The sequence below is a fragment of the Tetrao urogallus genome, assembly GCF_951394365.1.
Source record: "Tetrao urogallus genome assembly, chromosome: 1".
Classification (NCBI taxonomy): Eukaryota; Metazoa; Chordata; class Aves; order Galliformes; family Phasianidae; genus Tetrao; species Tetrao urogallus.
The window spans coordinates 77,660,810-77,682,100 of NC_136813.1; the positions used below are offsets into that span (position 1 = coordinate 77,660,810).

The 21,291-nt window shown below is 35.7% G+C and overlaps 1 protein-coding gene across 1 annotated transcript in view; it reads left to right on the forward strand.

Annotated features, from left to right (window-relative positions):
* Positions 1-21,291, forward strand: part of POLA1 (DNA polymerase alpha 1, catalytic subunit) — a gene marked incomplete at both ends in the record, with an annotated part of 192,185 nt that overhangs the window by 79,634 nt on the left and 91,260 nt on the right. Inside the window, 3 exons of the mRNA XM_079545479.1 lie at positions 1,529-1,703; positions 9,291-9,472; positions 11,198-11,329. Coding sequence (XP_079401605.1) covers positions 1,529-1,703; positions 9,291-9,472; positions 11,198-11,329 — 489 coding nt within the window. The remainder of the gene's footprint in view (positions 1-1,528; positions 1,704-9,290; positions 9,473-11,197; positions 11,330-21,291) is intronic.

Consider the following 21,291-nt stretch of genomic DNA (forward strand, 5'->3'; position numbering starts at 1 on the left):
GTTGTTGATCGTGCTTAATTTTTGGATGTTTGGTTTGACTATGTTTTAAATGTTTAAAACGTGTTAGGGAGCACACGCCTCTTAGCTGCTAAGTACTGGCATGAGTGACATGTATATAATTATCTCACAAATATATATTCTACTTCAGATTTGCTTTAAAAACAACAAAAAAGTATAGGTTGGATTACATGGGCCAAAGCATCTCTTATGCAAAATGGATGGGCTTGGCAGTGTGATTTCTACACTGGCCCAATATTTCAGCTCCTTTATCTTTAAGAACTGAGTGATACTGATTTATACTTAATTGAGAGTCCTTAGCCCAGCATGAGGAAGCTGCCAAGACTTCTGAGAGCTGGACTATTGGTACGGCTGAGCAATGGCACAATACAAGAGAAGAATGTACTTGTTGAAAGAAGGAGCTGAAGGAATCGCATTACAATTATTTTTGCAAAGCAGCTGGATGAGCTGAATAGTCCTAAATTAATTTTGTTCTGAATACTAAGTTGTCTGAAAGGAGTAGGAGGGACCAATGGCTTGCAGTCTGTCTTTAATAGTGATGAGTTTTCAGTCCATGGTTGCTGAGCCTATTGAAGCCTGTATCTTGTGTTAACAGAAAAATTGAGTTGTAATGTGTCAATGTGTAAATTTTATTAAAAAAAAAAAAAATAGACAAAAGGATTGCACTTAGCAAGAAATAAGCTTTAGTCATCCACCCCCCCAACCCCTTGTTAAGGATTGCTTGTATTACTGAATATTTGTTAAAATACTACTGTAATTTGTACTCTAGAATTTTAATACAGGTGAAAAATAAAATTTCGTAGTGAAGTTGTGAACTGATCACATGATTCTACAGACAAAATAAGTTACATTCCACTGAAGAGTGGAATATGCTCCAAACCTCTGAGTGGTATTTCTCTTTTGGCTTGAGATGTCACCATTTGTTTCTTTCAGTATTTTTTTCTCTTTCAAATTGATACTATTCCACTGTCTGATAATTCGCATGACAATGGACGGTGGTCCTTCTCTAGCTATTCATTTTAATTGTTTATTTATCGAATGAAAGAGTATAAATTTCCTAGCAAAACAGATATAGTTTTAATATCCAGGACTTGGAATTTGCTTGTTGTGCAAAATGATAATGCCAGTTTAGTACAAAGTGAATCCAAAATGCATGCCCTCTGCATATTTTTAACTGGGCTGATAGTTACAATGTGTTTTCATTGTGCATTTCAGAATTGACAGATGGAACTGTTTACTCTGTCTACTCTTACTGATTTGCACGTGTAGGCTGCAATAACACAAGCTGGATTTACATTCTTGAACTTGCTAGTTGATGCCAGCATCAGCAGCGCAGCTTTTTTTTTAACCACTGTTGGATTTGTGTTGGATGCATAATAAATCAACCAAAAGGGTGATTGTGTAACAATTTTTTGTTAAAATAATACATAATATTTGAAGCTTAATCCTTTGTGTAGACTGAATGTCGATGTTACTTTTCACACTCTTTCATATTTGTCTCTTGTCTTAGGATGGATCAAATCTCAGTGCCAGCCAGCGAGCATACGCTCCAGAACAGTTGCAAAAGCAAGACAATCTTACTATTGATACTCAATACTATTTGTCACAGCAAATACATCCAGTAGTTGCTAGAATATGTGAACCTATAGAGGGAATTGACTCTGTTCTTATTGCAACGTGGTTAGGTAAGTATTCTAACTTAAGCTTATTCAAGGAATTAAGAGACAAAGTGAGGAGTTTAAATGTGTGTTTCATAACAGAAATGCTTCCGAAAATTAGTGCTTCTACAGTGAGCAGTAGCATGTGTTCTACAGTCTATAGAAAGCAATTTGGATTGTGGCTTTGTATGACTACAGCAGAGTAACATTTTTCAGGAGGTATTTATTAGCATGAACAGAATCTTACAGTCCTTTTTCAGAATTGCAAATATTTTATGTTCATATGACAGTACTGATGGTGTTCAATTACTATTGCATGTTTCTAGGATTTTCTTAAGCTACCGAAGTAGTTCTCTGCAGTATGTACTCTCTAGCACTCTCTTGAGAAACCAGTCATAGTTGTACTGAAAGGATACAGTTTTTAGTAGTATGTAATTGAGGACTTTTTTTGCTAGAACTGACCTACTAGCAAATAGAAACAAAATGTTAGTAACAGTCTTCATTAATTCATACTGTTCAGGCAAACAGCCAAAAAAAGGCTATAAAAGGCTATAAAAAAATGTGAGTAATGCCAGTGAGCCATGAAATCAGCAGTTTTTATTAAAATGAGCAACAGGGAATTGCCCTTGTTAGAATTGTTTGTGCTTTTAAGAGAATGTTAAAGGTATTTTTATACCCAGTTCTGATTGTCTTTTGTATCCCCTAGGCTTTTTACCTAGAAAGAGGTACAGGTGTTGAAAAATGTTTTACCATTCATTCAGGCATCTTTCCCTGAAAATATAATTCTTTCCCCGTAACCTTTTTTTGTGTTGTTTCCTCCTGAAAATGACTCACCAACAGGAGCGATCTCTTCAATAAACAGAAATGTTGAGATCTCCCACACCTAGCCTGTCAGGTTTTAGAACTGTTACTCAGCGACATGGAAGAAGCCTGTTAACCTTGCTAATCTTTAAAAGAAGAGTTGGACCTCAGCATTATGTATCAGAGATGGCCAAGGTCCAAGAACTGGTCGCTTAAAACCAACAGGCAGTGTCTTGCTCATCAGGACTGTTTACCTGGGACAAGGCATCTCTGTAGCTTCGTTACTTAGAGATGGTCGTCCTCGTTGTGGGGCTTATGGTTTGCATTTAAAATGTGCACAGTTAAGTCTTGTGGCTTCTCAAGAAGAGTGATTGCCATGAAAGGTCCTCATCTCCCAAGACAATCAGCTTTTTCCATCTCGGTTTCAAAAAAAATAAAAAAAGGTGGGAGTGGGGAAGGAAGGTGTGGATGTTTTTCTTACTCTGGAAGTGTAGGCACGACAACCACAAATGTGGCTGTTTGATTGCAAGGCTGTGTCTTGTAGGTGTTGGTGTTGCGTCTCTAATGCCTTGAAGAGGTGTCAGCCCTACTTCACAAGTGCAGGCTGACCGTACAGATCTTTCTGTTTATGTGGCAGGGCCTCAGTATGCAACTTTCTCTTCATGTCAGGAACCAGCTATGTGCTATGCAAATCTGAGGAAGTCAAACAGTATTACATGTGTTAAAATTTTATAAGATGAAGAAAACTTGCATGTTTTTTAGGTGAGAGATTTAGATATGAAAGACTAGCTCCCTGCAGGCACCTAAATTAAGTGCCCAGATCTTAAGGCCTGTATGCCACTTGATAGCACGTGCTGTTTGCAGATGCCTATGCTGATTATTGTTCTATATAACTTTCAAGACGAAAATGTTTTTTGTCATCTGTAATGGCATAATGCAGCTGAGAGTTTATTAATAGTCCGCAGTTGTTAATCTGAAAACCTGTGTATGTCCTATTACAATCTTAGATGTGAAATGCACTTAATTTGACCATGCTAAAAACATTATCTCCATCTCCGGCTTTGTTTTCTTGGGAGTGCATAAATTGAGCTTGAAGGTGAAGTCAGATCTTTCTCAAAACTGTTGCTCTACTTAGGTGTTTACGTGCAGCACTTTATCAGAGTTGTGCTTAATTGTTGCAAGTTGAAGTTATTTTTCTGCTTTTTTTTCTGATCGTTATTGGAGGGATAGTCCAGTATGCTTGTTTCAAAGAAATGGAAAATAGATTCAAGTGTCCAAGACTAGAGCTGAGTTTAGTAAAACAAGCAAGTGCATTGTTGCTTTGTGTTCAGTTAGGCTTTTTAGGTAGTATTTTTATTGTTAACCAGCCAAATTCTTGTTATTTTTCTTATCTTTTTCTGTTTTGAAGAAGAAAGCTACTGTTCAACCTAGGTGTTGTATCTGTGGGCTGAAACGTGGTTGTGTTCTCATCTGTGTGTACCCTGATGCGATTTATCATGATATGTAGAGTATGTGTCCAGATGGGGAGAACGACTCTAGCATTCTTGGTTTCATATTTGACAGCATCTCTTTATAAGGTGTATGTTTAATTGACAAGTCTTCATGTTAGTCTGAGTACATAAAATTGAGCTCAACTTAGGGAGACTTGGCTCGCAGCAGAAAGATGAAAAGTTCTTTGTTCTGTCTGTGCTCCAAGTAAGTTATTTTAACTAAGCTATTTTAGACACTGAAGAACAAAAGCAAATAACCACACCTAAAAATTGCAGAGAGCTCTTTAAATGTCACATTCATTCACTATGGAATCGAGCTGAAAATGGTCTTTTGTTTTCGGACATTGTAGGAGGTCTGCCTAGCCTTTGAGAGGTTGGAAATTTGTTGTTTCTAAAAATGAGAAACTCATGGGCATACTCCTGCACTCTCTTTTTCTTGAAGTTCTCAGGGAAAAGCAGCGTCAAGATGAGGATTGTTGGGTTTTCAGAGGATAAGTAAAGTGTGAAATCTGATGAAAATAGCACTCAATAAATGTGATCGTTTTCAATGCTTGGAGAACTCGTTTACGCCATCTTGAAGATATCCATAGGTTTTAAACAAGAAGAATTCTATTGGCAGAATACTTCTCTTAACATATTTGAAGTAGGCTTTGTTGTTGTTAGGTAGATATTACTCATGATCTCAGAGAAATCCGCTGTTGTTTCTGTGATGTCAGAAATACCCACACGTTGTGGATGCAGTCAGTCAACCGTGGGATTTTCGTAGCTGTTCCTGCATGACATGCACTGCTGTGAAATGCAGAAGCTACTGGCCGCTGAAAAGGAATTTTGTCCTAGGCTGTTTCATGGTCTTCTGAAAGACCATGCTTTGCAAGCAGATGTGCATGTGGGTGCTCTGTAAGTTGTTTGATGCTTGGGTATTTCATAGGAAGATCATCTAATTTTTGGTGGTCATTCTTGGGTCCTTCTGAAGCTTGCTGTTACGAGTGCTTCCCAGCGCCGCTTTCTCCTTGCTGCCAGGGTCTGCATGTTAACTCCTTTTTGTAAGAAGATTCCCTCTACCTTGTGGTACTAAGTCTATTTTTCTTCTTTAGTAGGTTCCATTACCAGTTAGCAGTTGCCCAGGTGGGCATTCCTGACAAAACCCAGAACAGTTGCACTTGCCTGGTGGCATGTAGGAGCCGTGCAAGGTTCTGTATTCTTTCTTGCTTTTCTCACTCAAGGCAGTGAAGCAAGTGCACGGTGGTGGAAATGAAAATTAAAGCAATGCAAATCTCATGACAGTGAACTAGTCAACTCTAAACTGTATGAATTTTTGCTGTTTGTAGTCTTTTTCTTTGCAATGCTGTAGATGAACTTGGATGCTCAGACTCTCTATCCATGGGTTTGTGTTTTCTGTGTAGTTTGCGGAGAAGAGGTGCCCTAATTGCGAAGGTTGGAATGCAAGGGAGGTTGTCACCTGCAGGTCTGTCTACAGAGTGGAGGGATCCCTTCACAGCTGGGGGAAGTGGAGCCCCTGGAGTGTGACTTGTAGTCAGAATTGTGAGCAGAGCAGGGCTGTCTTAGCGAGACTGAGCATTGAGAGGATTGCTGGAGCCTAACTGTGCTGGTTTAGGTGCAGGGAGCTGCCTGCCTGTATGCTTGCTTAGTGTACCACACCAGAACTGGAAAGGCAGTCCGGTGAAGCATCTTCCTTCCAGGAGCGGGAGGATCCCTTTCACGTAAGGCTGACAAAAGGTAGCAGCAAAGCCAGAAAGTCTTCGGCGCCCCGGCTGGGAGCCTAGCAGGGAAGTTAGGCGCGGCCGGGCCTCTGGGTGGCAGCACCGCACACTCTTTGCGCCGTGTCACGGAGCGCCTGGAGCCGGGCCTCGGGCCGGGAAACTTCGGGGCTTTCTGGCGAACCTGCCTTTAAAACACAGAATCCGTGGACAAGCAAGCAAGCAACTCTCAGGCTTTTCTTTAAAAGAATAATAATAAAATAAAATAAAAATCAGTGGAAAAAAGACATAGCGCTTTTGTTGTCTGAGTGTTTCTTTCAGAGCTGGAACTTGGCGATTCTTTCACTTTATTATATGTTTGTCGCTTCTGTTCTCCTGGGAGGGTGCAGAGGTGGCAGTGGTAGCCTGTGTAAAGTCTAAAAAAAAACCAACACATCTGCAGAAATTTTTTTTTTTCAATATTGCGATTAGTGAAATACACATGCCTGCCTTTCAGCATACGGAGTGGGTTTTTTTTTGCTTACCAAATAACAAATGTTTTAATAATGCTACGAAATGATTCAGGAACAACTTTTAGAACTTTCCTCTGTTATTTACTTGTGTAGCATTTTTAGCACTACGGATTTTTTCTTTCATCAGGAAGGTAACTGTGGAGTTCTGGTCAGATCAGAGTGCTTACCTGTGGCATAGGGAATTCTGTGATAGCCCCAAAGCCCCTTGGCTTTCTCTTGATGTCAGAGAAGACAAGAATTCAAAGAAGTTCACTAACTTGTCTCATTCTATCAAACTAAAATAAAAAATATTTTAAAAACAAAACAGCACCAAAAAAACACTTTTTTTTCCCATGTATTAGACATGTTTTGTTTTCCAAATGCTGCATTATGCCCAGTATGACCTGTGTGTCCCCCCCAAAAGGAGACAAGTTGGCAAGCTGAAATGGATTAATTGAATGAACTAACTATTCCTGAAAGGATATAGTAGAAAAATAGATCCCAGTTGCAGAAGATAATTGCAGAAGGCATGTTCTTTAAAAGCCTGATTTGTAGTCTCGGATTTCATTGGGGATGTTTGCACACTGAACGTGAGATACGCACAGGAGTCATCACAATACTTTTCCTTGTTGTTTTTTTTTTTTGGTTGTTTGTTTTTTCTTTTCCCAGCCAAAACAGCCGAGAAAGTTCACATATGGGTTCACATATTCAGCTTCTTAGAATGGATAATATATATTTTCTTCATGTTAAATTATTACAAAATATCTGTATGCTTATTGGTTCTCACCATTTTAAATGAATATTGGAAAAGCATAGTTGAGCAGATTTTCTCTCCGTATTTCCTTAGGGAACTATTTCGCTTTACTGCTGCATTTGGGAAACTACCAAAAATAGATTTTTAACTGAATGTTAATGGCACCTGTATTGTAAAGTTGCAGTGATCGCTTCTCATTCCAGTTCCAATCACAATGATCTGTGAATTTTTATTTTTATTCACCATTACTATCTTAGATGCATACTTTATTTGGTTTTTGATTTTTTTTTTTTTTTTTTCTGTTTTGGTCTTAGTACTGAAACTGAACTCCACTTTCTAAAACATTTATCTTACCACATTTGTTGCAGAAGGTTTTCCTTGGTTTTTAAAACAGAAAGTGTATTCCCACCATTTTTTTCCAAAACTAATAAACAAAAACAAATTAAAAATAAAATTAAAAAAAAAAAAAAGCAAAAAAGCAACCCTGCAGCCCTACAGGGTTGTTTTGTAGTTGTTTGGTTGTGGTTTTTTTTGGGGTGGGAGTGTGGGAGGGGGGTGAGGGATGAGGTTGTACCATATGTATTAATATATGTATTAAAGTGTAAAATATGCTATTAGCACTGTGTTTTGTTTTGTTTTGTTTTGTTTTTTTGCTTTATCTGCTCTTTCTTTCAAAGAATTGTAGAGAATAGCATTAAAAGTTTAAGAAGCACTTTGAGACTAAATATTAGCCCTATGCACTAACATTTGTTTCTATTCCTAAAAGTAACATTGGAAACATTTATTACATTTTAGTGAAAACTCTTGTTTTTTCAAGTTAATCTTTTCTGTCAATGTAATTTTTTCCTCTCCTAGAATTTGTCATATGGCTGTAAAGTAGAAATTCAGAATCATGATAGTAAAGCTACAGATATCAAACATTTTAGGTAGAGGCAATCTGTATTTGCTTGTATAGCACAACTGTTTTGTGCATGCAGTAATACTTGTCCTGAATGGCTGAATATTGTACCCAAACATTTTCTTTAAGTCTCTCAGTACAGAGAGCTTAAGAGGAACTGTAAAATCAAGCTTCGCTTTTTATTTGTAATCTTTCATACTTTTTCTCTGGCAATTCTTACATGTACTAAAATTCACATATGATGTAGGCTGATGCATGGTAAGCTTTTAGTTGCCTCAATTTATCTTTCTTAAAAGTATTATTTTCTTACTGGCTCTCACAATTTTTGATTGAATATTGGAAAAATACAGTTGAGCGAAATGTCTATATATGTGCTTTAGGGGGCTGTTTTGCTGTGCTACTGCTTTTGGGAAAGTAGTCTCTCTTTTTTTTTTTTTTTTTTTTAATTGTTTCTCTTTGATCCTTTCTTATTATTTTTAAAGTAAGCCATAGTTTTCTGCACATTTTTTTCCACGCTCTTTAGGTGATTCTTTTCTATCATGTGCTATTTACTAGAGTTAAAAATAAAATCACAAAGCAACAGCAGTAAGAACAACAGAAAAAGTCATGGGTGGAATAAATGGACTTTTTGAAAGGTTGAACATAACAAAGGATGACAAAAAAATGAGGATTTTTATTAAATTTACTTTGGCGGTCTTATTCCTAGGGTAGTGAACTTCGTGCTTGCTTGCTTATTTACTTATTTGTGGTTGAATCAGTATTTTTAGGATCTCCTTTGTGTATTTATTTGTTTAAAATCCCGAGTTCTGGCAATCAGAAATAAAGCATTTTCTCTCCAGCGCTGTCGTTTTAAATGCTGCTGCTGAATTTTAACCACTGCATTAGATTGAAACCTACATGCTGTTAACCACTGAGCCAAAATGAAATCGACCACTGCATTGAAATCAGAGTTGGCAGTTGTATACGGACTTGAAGGAGTTGGTAATAGCAGTGCACCCGTGTTTCTTTAATGGGGTTTTTATTCTCTGTTTTCAGTTTTAATGGTGCCGTTTTGATTTAAAGACTGTTTCTTAATAAGGATGCACATTTTTATTGAAATATTTTCAACGTAACTTAAGAAGAAAATAACAATAAAGCCATCCTAGGAGTGGTTTCCTCAGAAACAGAATGTTCTGTTGCATACTCCCATGATAATGCAACGTGCTTGCTTTATTTATAAAGCAATCTTGCGTAAGAAGATAAGTGAGAAGATTTCTTCATGTTTTGTGAACCTTTATTTGTGGTTAAAAATTGTAAAATGTGTTTGTATTTATAGAGCAGTGTTTGCTAAAGAGAGATTTTCAGCTGTTGAATTTACATTTTGTAACTTTCTTTTCACTCTGCTTCACCAAGCATATGAAAAATGAGCCTACTTGCATGGTTGACCTCTGAGTCTTTTGAAATTTTTGTTTCTTATTAATAGGACTGGATCCCTCCCAATTCAGAGTCCATCACCATTACCATAAAGATGAGGAGAACGATGCCTTGGTTGGTGGCCCAGCTCAGCTCACTGATGAGGAGAAATACAGGGACTGTGAAAGATTCAAGTTTTGCTGCCTCAAGTGTGGAACAGAGAATATTTATGACAATGTCTTTGACTGTTCGGTTTGTTTTCGATGCTTTATTTCTCTTTATTGGTGAGGGGGAAAATAGTGTAGAGGAAAAGGCTTTTCAGAGAGCATTCGTATGATGTAGGAGAAGATACCATATTGCTGAAGGACTGCTGTTTATATGTTTGGAACAGAAATCTGCTGATAAGACAGTGTAGAAATATTTTTCCCATTTTTGTATTTCAGCTAGGAGTAGTGCAGTCTAGGAGAACGTGTGAGATAAGCTGGCTTCATTAATCTGTTTGCCCACATTCATGAATGATTGTTAACTGTAACTTTTTAAGACATCCTTATCTTAACACCTGAGTAACTTCCAGTTCCCTATTTAATGAAACTTTCATGTAGCTATGGCAATTTCTTATCCTAAATCATACTAATTGGAACAAAGTGGTTTTGAAATTTCTGTTTATCTTTTTACATCCCACTTCCTTTCTTCGCAGTAAGGCTTTTCTATGTTATCTTTCCTTCTGTCTTTGTATATCGAACATAAAAAGTCACGGGGGTGCATTCTTGTGGAGAAGTTCTGCCAAAAAATGTATCTGGGACCTTGGATCACAGCTTGAAATAGGGCCAAGTATTTAACTCTCCAGCAATGTTATGCATATATTAGTCATTGGCAAATTAGCGAGCCTCTGAGTAGTGAAAACCTTGAAACTCAAAGCAAATAAATCTTTTATCTAAATTAAAAGTAATTATTTTAAGTTAATTTGGACAAACAGCAGATGTTTTGCATTTTTTTGAATCAAAATAAAGCAGTCTTTGGAAGCAAGTAAGATGAAAAGGCACACAAATCGAGTGATGCTATGTAAATCCTTGACTTTTGCTCATTACAGCTGTAAATAAAACAGTTAATTGCACGTAGGCTTGACAACTTGCAGATGGGCTAACTGGAGAGATGGAGAGAAATGGATGTCAAACTCTTTATATACATATATGTATATGTGTGTGTGTATATGTATATATAAATATATATATTCATATATACACACACACACATTTTATACATAAACGTAAAAAATATTCTACACAATTATTTAGTGGGAGTATTTTGTGTTGTGGGTGTTTAGCCAAGATGGTTCAGAATAGCCTAAGTGTTAAGTTGTAAATGGAAAGAAAACTTTTTACATAGTGTTGCAAATATCCAACCTAACAGGTTTTTGTTATTTCAGTGAGAATTTTACTGAATTTAATTTCAGTACTTCACATACTGCTTTTAGGTTCTGAAATCTTAATGTTTGCCATTCAAAGGTTTCAAAAGTATAGGAGACGCTGTCGAACTCTAGGAGCTGTTCTTTGCACTTGGGGAAGATAAAAAATGATCTTGTTCTTTTGCAACAAGGCTTGTCTCTACAGCCACGTTGGTAATCTATAATTGGTATCTGTAAGGTGGATTTCGGTGTTCTGTTTAGTAGCTTCAGGCAAAACTTCAGTCTCCCTGATGAAACATAATTTGTTGAATGATTAATTTTGTAGCAGATGAGGAAGTATCATCTCCAGAAGATCTTTCATTGAAAAGAGATTTGGAAAACTGTCCTATCAGACAAGTCTTTATATGGATGTGGCCAACTGTGGTGGGAAGAAAGAAAGACTAGAGAATAGAGATTTAATTGAAAAAATGAAGACCTTTAAGATTATTTTTTTTTGCATGAGGTATTATGTCTGAACTTTTGCTGCTATTATCTGCTGTCATCATGTATATTTTTGCATTTCTTTTTTTCAGGGGCGATTTATTGAGCCCAGCTTGCAAAGGTGCAGTAAGAGTGAATGTGAAGAGTCTCCTTTCAACCACGTGGTTCAAATGAACAACAAATTACTCTTGGATATTAGACGCCACCAAAAAAGATACTACAGTGTAAGTATTCAGAAAATATTCTTCCATAAGAAATGAGTTGTCTAAGTGGTCCTGAATTTAGCAGCTATCTCACTTTTTTTTGATAAAGTATAAATTAGTGCAGTTGCAAAACTCAACTTTATGAAAAGGAAACTATCAGTTAATTATGTTTAAAATATTAATTTTGGTTATTTTTCCCATTTCTGTCTTAAGTAAAAATAGTCAGGTACATATATGTATGTATATAACGTTTTGTAACAGTGTTTGTCAGCATTACTACAGATGAAGGAGCTCATTGCTTTCCCAATGGTTGGCATTGTGTGGCATTACTGAAAAAATAGTGCTGTGTAATATTTGCATTTCCCTTCTTTCCACTGACCAAAGAACTAACAGATTAGGAAAAATATACCTTGATTTTTAAATTGTATTAATATTTTTGGCATCTCTAATATGCTGGAAAGATTGTGTTTTGTGAATTATCATCCGTCCATTTTGGTGAAATTTTCATGGAATTCCACATAACTTCTTTTATTATGTAGTTGTCTAACACAGAACCTTTTTTCACAGCCCTCAGATCAGCATCATTTTTGAAAGAACTCCTAACCTTCGGATGCTTATAACCTTTGATATACTTAAAAATTACTTTTGAAATTTTGACCTGTAAATGAAAGGCCAGCCTAATTTGTGGTTTGTTTTCTTAGATATTACAAAATATTTTTTCAGATGGCAGCTAAAATGCAGAGCATTAGCATGGTAGTTTTGTTTTAATTATGGTTTAATACTAAGTGCACATCTTACGTGGTTGTTTTTTTTCCTTCTGTATTACTTCCTATTGCAATTCTAAATAAATGTTTTCTGGAAATGTGATATATTCAGAAGGTATAAGTGTGTCTTTTGAAGATCACTGCATCAAAAAGAGCTTTCTTAGACTATTTAAATTCATAGTAGTTCTTAAGGTAGGACTGCTTGTTCCTTCGCACTGAAGTTAAGGGTAAATCATTTAGGTGGGTAAAGTTATTAAATGTGAAATCTTGCATTTTTGCCAAGTCCATCTGACTGCAAAACTTTCATTCACATGATATTACTATAAATACTGCATTTTAAAGTGTGTTTATATAATAGGTCAAGGTAATACATTTAGACTGACTACTTTTATATAAAGTTCTGCTCTGATTAATTTTTTCAGATTTCAGTGTATGTACATTTGATGTCATGTATGAACATTATGATAATACACAAGTCAAATGCTAAGGAATTCTTGGTATATAAAGTACTGGAAAGATAGGCATGATATGTGCAATAATAAACTCGATGTGTAAAGGAAGATTTAAGGACAGGAAGAAGTATTGTTTCTGAAGAATTCTAAAGAATGAAAAATGCTGTAATATTTTACTCTGTTCTCTAGCTTTTGATTTTTGTTTGGTTATAAGGCCAAACCGTGAACCAAACTCTGAAATGTTTCAATATTGAACATTGTAATTTATTTATATTCTATTAAAATCTGCTGTGTGTCTGTCTACCTAGTATATATCATAATAAAGTGTCCTCCAAGAGGAATTTACTTATGCTTGTAAATGGAGGCTTTACAAACCTGATTATATTTTCAGCGCTGAGATCTTACTTTTAACCTCGTAATTATCAGTTAGCTCTAATAATGATGTTTAATATTACTTTTAACTGTGGAATACATTCAAACTCCAGAAATGTGAGTTTATTTTATTGTTAAGAGAAGTTTTGAAATTGCACAATGATTTTCATTAAAAAAGAAGGGCTTTCCACTGAGCTGGGCAAGAAAACTTTTTGTCCCGTTAGCTCTTAGAAAAGCAGGTGCTCTGAGCTTTGGTATACTCCTTTCATCAAGTACTTGTAGTGACTGTGTAACAGCTGGAGTTGAAATTTGTCAAATGGATGTTTGCACTAATACATATAATCCTATAAACTATAAAGGCACACTCAGAAGTAGTGTGGCAAAGTACCATCTGAGCAAAACATTTGACTTAACTTTGAGACACTTAAGTCTCCTCTTGTAGTTGTTGTACCTGAGAGGCTCAGAAGTGTCAGTTTAAATAGACAAATACTGTGATTAACTTTGTCACTCCATCTATTTCAGTATGTATATATTTTTAGATAATGCTTTTCTTTGTATGTTGGTGAAATGACCCACAATACAAAAAAAAAAAAAGTTCATAAATAATATTTTTTTAACCCTCAAAATAATGAGCTACTTTTTATGAAGTCACTCTTAGCAGGAGTCTTTTGGCCCTATCCACAGCTTGCAGAAATGAATAAGCTTACTTTTTTTGGGCGGGCTTTGAATAAGATTTTTTTTTTTTCAGGGTTTAGAATCATTGCATTTTGTTTCCGTATCTATTGAAATGCTTCCATATGTAGCTATATGACCTTAGAAAGGGGATGCCTTAACATGTAAAAGTGCAAAATATACTTGGTCTTTTTGGTGGGTGGAGTTGATAAATAAGTAAATATACTGGTGATGTACTTCCTTCCTTTAAAACGATGCAAGTCTAAGTGCACAAATATAATTTTATAAGGTTGCTACAATACCACTGCTTTTGTAAATTATTTGCCTTTATGTAATTTCTTCAGTCCTTTTTCCCATTGAAACATTTAAATCTTCTATTTGTGTTCTAAAACACAAGTGCCATTACTCCAGTATTTTTGGCTTTCTTAATAGTATTAACAATATCATTTTTGAGAACCCTACTCGTAATTGTAAATATCTTTAAAAATGACATGCAAATATTTCTTTTCAGAAATGCATTATTCTTTGAAAGATTGATTCTGTTGTGTGGTGTGTGATTTTTTTTTTTTTTTTTTTTTTTTATCCTGCTTCAGAAGAGCAAATAGATGAAAAGAGAGAGAAACGCTAGCTAATCTAAATTGGGAAATGAAGAGGGCTTTTTTAAGCATGAAAATTTCATCATCTTGTCAGCTGGCAGAATGCCTGCTGTGTGGATTCACAAAGGCTAAGAATTACACTTTCATGAAATTTTCCTCACTAACTGCCCTGGTTAATTTGAAAGATAACCCACTGTTCTAATTCATTCCTCAATTGGGCGGTGCAGATTTTATCTTTGATCTGACAAAGCATTTGTGTTAATCGTTTTGGCCCTCTACTAGACACTCTTGGGATTGTGCTTTTACAATAAATGTGTCTGTGATAGCTCTTTAGTCTATTATACTTACAATAGATCCATAGAACTGGTAATTAATTCTGTACTGCTTTGGAAATGGGGAAGAATAGGTGTAGCTCTGTCAAGTGCTGCTGGGAAGTTTGTTTAGCTAGTTCATTTTTGAAGTGTTACCCTCAGCCATCAATGAAGCATCCGTGCTAGAGAATGGCTGAAGGCTGAAATATGCAAGCATAAATGGAAAAAGTGACCAATTGCTATGCTGGAGAGTTTCATATAATTTATAGTAAGAGGATCTAATTATGATGCAAACTGTTTAATGTTTCCCACTGGAAATATGAATATTTATTTTGAGCATTTGGTAAATAAACACCAACTCTTTTAAAAATCTCTCTAAAAAATCAGTGTTCATATCCAGAAAAATTAATCCCCTGTCTTGTTTAGCTGTTAGTTTTGCTGACGGAAAGGAACTGAATAAAAAGTCTGTATTGTATTACATCTGAGTGGTATCAGAATCACAGCTGAATTGGATGGACTCTCAAGCTGTAGTCCTTGAATCACACGTTTTTTTTAACTTGTTTCTAGGTATGCGTGCACAGTATTAGTAGTAGTACAGGCTAAAGCCTGTTTTAATATCGATTTTTTTTTTTGTGGTGTTTAGTTAGCATATGGCATCTTCAGATCTTTCTATCTTTTCAGAATGCAAATTTAAAAGGGTTATGGTATTTTTTTAAATTGTTTTTTTGTTGTCGTTGTTGGTTTTTTTAATATTGAGAAAATCTTGGCCCTGCCTTTATTACACTGCCTTTATTTTAGTCTTTCTAAACCACAAAAAAGTCTTTCTAGACCACTCTAACCCACAGACAGAAGTGAGTTTGAAGGCTATTGAACACTGCTAAATAACTTTATACTGTTCAGCTGCGAAAATGCAGTGCTCAATAGCCCTCAAAATTTCTCATTTCTTACCTGTGGTGGGGTAGTCTACTGCTTGCACATTAGGTCGCAGTATAAAAGCATGTTAGTACACTTGTTCAAGGTCTTTGAATCATTATTTTATGTATGTATATTCCTTGTTTTGATTATTGTATATGTATGTTCTTGGGTTTTGTGTCAGTATTTTATGCACTTAAAAAGTAAAAGATTTATAAACAAGATAATATTATAAGAGGCAGTAGCCTTCATACAGGGTTTGGGGGTAGCATGGCATATTCGCTTAAGAGAACAAAAATGACAGAGCTCATTGTGGACCTGGAGTCTCCCACACTGCAATCATGTGTATTGCCAACAACCCACAGGTGTACACCACATGAACAGGTGAAAATATGATTGTAGATGGTGGTGATGACTTTTGTAATCATGCTTTCGGAACAGCTATGTATTGAAAGCCCTTTTTGTTTGGTGGGTGGGTCAGGGTAAGAAGCTTCTTTGGATTGAAGGAAAGGTCTTTAGTAGTGGCAGTAGTACAGTATTTTAAATATTGTTGTGCTGCTAATACTAGCAGAATATGGACACGTAATAAAGAGTGTGTAGAGCCAGAAAACAGAAGGAATCATTACACCAATTGATGTGGCAGACACAATCAGATAGCTAAAAGCTGCTGTCCAATTATCTCCAATGATTATTTTGGGAGTTCTTCCTGTTTGTGTATAAATGGATATCTGAGTCTCTTCCAAGCTTGAAATTGTATGACTGTCATTTTAGTTTATATATACAGAAACTGAGACATTTATTTTTAGTATTGAAAGCTTCCAAGTCAAGACAAAATGGAAAGGAATTGGAGTGCGCGATAAAAGATGAATGGGATTCCATGCACAACTTACTGGGGACTCAAAAGAGGGAAGGGAAGCTGGCACCAAGAATTCTCAAGATGTTTTCCTCCACCCCACAGTAGTATTTTCTGATCCATTTCTTGAATGTGGTTGACAAATGGGTTGTACTTAAAATCATGTTTTGGTTAACCAAGAGAAGATTAGAAGCATCTTGATTATTGAACACCACCAGTATTCTACTACATGAAAGCATTATATATGTCTTTACAGACACAATTTATACTTAACTGCATAATGAAAGATAGCTCTTTGGTCACCATGTATAGTGCATTTTGGGGATGAGTAAGCAGTTATTTGTCACAGCACTCATGGTACCTATTAACTGAGATTGATTCGCTATTACTGCAACTTCTGCCCTGTAAAGGAATTGTTTGTTTTAGACTTGCAGCATCAATATGATTTTTAGTGAAGTGTTTCAAAGTAATGATCGATATACCTATACAAAAGGTTTAACTCTCTTCATTGGATTTTACTAGCCGTGACGGACATGCATCCATCTCCCTGATGGCTGAGTGAAATTGAGTGCAACTCTATGAACTCAGAATTTCAGCCACTGAGAATGAGTGAAATCTGCAAAGAAATAGTGTCTGTTTGCTGATGCTTATTTCTAGTGCTTAGTCCACAGTCAGGTCCCTTGCCAGAGAAGACTCTTAATGACAGCAGATACATCTCTCTGCTAACTGGAGAAAATGCTTCCCAGGTTAGCCACGGCATGGAGCAGGTCCTAAGAAATGCAGATTGCCTCATAGAATAAAACCAACTTTGTAATTTCCTCTGTAGGTAGAACACAGGAATGTAAGGGCTTATTATCGCAATAATTTATCTGCTTAGGCTTATGAATGGCAGTAATGTGTAGATCATGTTACAGGAAATGTGCCCACAGGTATATATGGTTGTGGTTGTGATTGCCACCAAGTGTGTAATGTTTACCTAGGTGATTGAATCACTTCTCTAATAACAAGATGTTGCTGTCTTCAAAGGATTATGGAAAGCACTTTGAAGGTACTCTGTTGGAACTGATCTGTTGCCACAGTAGAAACAATGATGAATTTTGGTAGCACTTGGGAAGCATGTTTTGCTGTAATACGGTTATGGTTGCAACTCTCTCTTGTCTAGCTTTAAACTGAGCACGAAATAAAGTAGCTTTGGTGTGCCAGCTGCAGTACTTGTTACGATATTCTGTAGTCCAGAATGTAAAAGTTTGAGTGAATTTCTGCAGCCCATAGATAGATCTGCCACAACTGCATTACATTAAGTGCCTGAGCAAGCTACTTTGAGAATGAGAGTGAACAAGTACATCCTTTGTTGAACATCTTGGAATGACAGAAGTGTTAGGATGCTACGTGGCATTATAGGTTTTGCTTATTCTGAGACTATTTTAATGACATTATAAAGCACAAGAGGATTCATGACAAATCTCTGGTCTTGACAAGATCAATGTTGATCTTTCTCCTTTCTATGGTAGTTTCAGAGATGGCCATTTTCAATCTGTTTAGATTGCTGTTGCTTTTAATTTAAATCCAAATGCAGTTTTGGATGGAGAAGCATTCTTACTAGTTTCCAATTAGAGATATTAGAAGAAGTGGAAGCTCATCTCAACTAAGGCTTAAAGTAATATTTAAAACCATCAGTTCTTATGTGATTTTGATGCAGTTCGTGCATTATACTAAGTTGGGACAATAAGTATCAACTAATAAATTAAGTCTGCATTATTATACATGAAATTTTAATACAAACGAATGTGTTATAACCAGTTTGCTAGAATATGACACAGAATTGTCTCTTGATATTGAATACTTGATGCTAGTTGGTATATGTACAATAGTAATCACAGAAATGTTGGTTTAACTAACTGTTATAATTTCTGTTAACCCTCTACTATCAGATCAGCCAATAATTACACTGTTCAAGCACATAGCATACTTTCAGAGAGCCAAAGTTAAAATCAGAAGTTAAATAGACTACAGATTCACTGAACGTAGTTGTTTTTTACAAGAATAGGTTTATTTGACATTTCTGACCTTAAAATGTTGTGATAATCAGAAATGTGTTCTTAAGAGTTGCTTAGGAGTTACTTAGGAGGTATATAGAAATCTGTAGTCAAACAAGAATTTTAGAAATTGAAACATCTTGTTTTGAGTATTTTGTTTAAAAAGCTACAGTGGATCCATCCGTGGTAATTCAGTTGAGTGACACATAAAAATATGGAATGTTTTCTAATAATTGCATGAAAAACTAAGTCACCTGTCCTGAAGTTTCATAGTCTTTTTTGTGAACCAACCCTCAATTTTAAACAAAAGCTTAAATTATTATTATTTTTTATTATTATTTGGGAAGCTAAACTGTATTTGATGCAGGGTATACTTTCTTTGGCAAACGTTTTTGTTTGTTACTGTCTTTCATAGTCCACATTCCTGAAAATTATTGAATAACAATGTCACTGAGGATAGGAGGTGGCAGAGAGCACATGCAGAAGTGCACCAGAAGTTTCGACTGTTTTCTTTAGCATGCTTTGCTTTGCATTGTGGGGATGGTTCTTGTAGATGCTTGTTTCTTCACTCTTAGCTGTTAAAAGACTTATTTCAATTTTTTTGTTTAAAGTAGTTAAACGTGTCAGAAAATATTTCTGTTATCTTCTAGTCACTTCTCTACTTCTTAGTAAAATATTTTTTTAAGGAATTAAACAAGTTACACCTCAACAGACGTGATTCCCATATTTGAAATCTCGTGATAACAAGGCTGTGGTACAAAATGGGCTTTGATCTACTTGTAGTGTCCTCTGAATAGGCTTTTGTGTCGTTGAAGCTCAGCAGTCAGGTTGGTTATGTATCTGTTTCGATCGTTTTCATTAAATGGCATCTGCTGATGGACTTTACCACTAATTTCTTACTGAGTTATAAACATGAGTTACTCTATTTTTGTTCATAGGAGCATGCTTTTGTACTACTACCTTTTGTAAATTGAGCCTGAACAGTTGTCAGCTTTGCCTGTGCTTTAGCACCTTGTGTTCTGTGATGCACACTGGTTTAAATACCCTTTTATTGCTGAAGATGAACATCTCTTCCCTATTTTCATGCCATGCAGTTTATTTTATCTTCCACAGCTGTGGCATTTCATAGTGGGGGGAAAAAAAAGCTCTGTAGTCCTGCTAAAACTGTTACAGCAGCTAAATAACAAAGGCTATTGTCTTGTTCATTTTCTTTCATTTGAAGAATTTCAGCTATCCAAGTGTCTTCAGCCTAGCCATTGTTAGGCTTTAAATCCTCAAATGTATGAAAGAAACACTTCTGAGGTTTTCCAAAGGTATACCAAATTTCTACAGAGAATAACAGGATTGTTTGGGTTGGAAGATGGTTTAATTCAACTTAAATTCAACTCCATTTAATTCAATTCAATTTAATTCCATGAGGAGGGAAATCTTCCACTGCACCATAAAAATTAAGACTCTGCAGAAGTTAGCAAGTAACTGCTCTTTTTCTCGGGGACAAAATTATTGTCTTTTCAGATGCCCTTACAAGAGAGGCATTGAAAATTCACACTGCTGAGAGATCTCAAGATAGAAATAAATGTTTCTTCAGAAACAAAACTCATTCCATCCAAAAATAAAAGCTCTCAGATTCAGAGTTGTAGCACATACTCTGAATGTCTTTACCCTATACAACAGAATAAGTGAGAAGTTGATGTTTAAAGATGTTGGGTTTTGGTTGTTTTTTTTTGTTTGTTTTTGTTGTGTTTTTTTTTTTTAATGCTTGTCTTGAAAGGAATACTTCTTTGTCTCATCTTTTTCCTTTTTGTACTGGTGGCTACAGATCAGATGAGGAAAACAACAAAGGATGAACTCCAAGGGGTTTTCTTCAAGTAACCTGCCCATTCAACATCATCATCCCAGAGATTTATTTAATTGGTGTTTTTTCTTGTGTTCTTTTTTTCCTTCATCACTTGCTTTACTTGTCTTTGAAGATTATAGACGAGGATGGGTTGAAGAGAAAGATTTAGTAATAACTAGCTTTCGTTTCCTAATGAAAATATGGTCAGCATAGCAATATTCTTCCTTTTCCCCCTTTCTGATGGAGATTTCTTTACTAATGCCTTCAGTTTGGATGAGCTTATTTTTGCTCTCTGCCAACGATGTGAAAGATTGAACATTGTGCATATCTTACAGCTGGTATATCTTAATTATTATTTAAATTTTTACTGGATTTGGAAGAATTATCTGAAAGGACAAAATAGGAGGTGGAGTCAAGTGGAAGTATATCCTCATCAGCTCTGCAGTCAGCCCCCATTCCTTCGAGTGCAATGCAACCCAGCTGTGAGGATTGCTGGTCACACTCTCATCAGAGAGAGAGAGAGAAAATTAGCAAGACAAAATTCCTCTCTATCAATCCTACCCTTACACAAATTCAGACTTCTGAGCTCCCATACGTGAGAGTGTAACTTAATTTCCAAATTACATGATGAAAGCACATCTGTCCCAAAATTAATACCTCTTGAGAATATCATAATTGTATATACTGAAAATAATTAGTATCTGTAATTTGCAAGTCATAAATGTCTAATTTTTAGCGAAGTTGTTTGTTTCCATTTAAGATAAATTCTCAATTTAATATCCAAAGCAACATTCGACTGTACTACAGGGAAGCTAGAATTGTTTCAAAATGGAGAACCCCCTTGCCCCCCAAAACACAAAGAATGAAAATGATGAATTCTGTTGCATGATACTACATTTTTTTCCCTGAAAACTGGTAATTCATCTAATTCGTTGTTATTTGATAATGCATATTTTTTCTCATATTGAAGCAATTCTTGATGAAGATCTTGCAATAGAACTAGCAGCTACTAAGGCACTTGTATTTATGACCCCTATCAAGCACAGAAGTTGAATTTAGAATTTAAATTTGGTACTATTTCTATATATGTGACTTTTTATGGATAAGTTTGTAGATATGAATAAAGTCATTAAAACAGCTAGTAAGAAATACCAGAACATCTTCCAGCAGTTCATGCA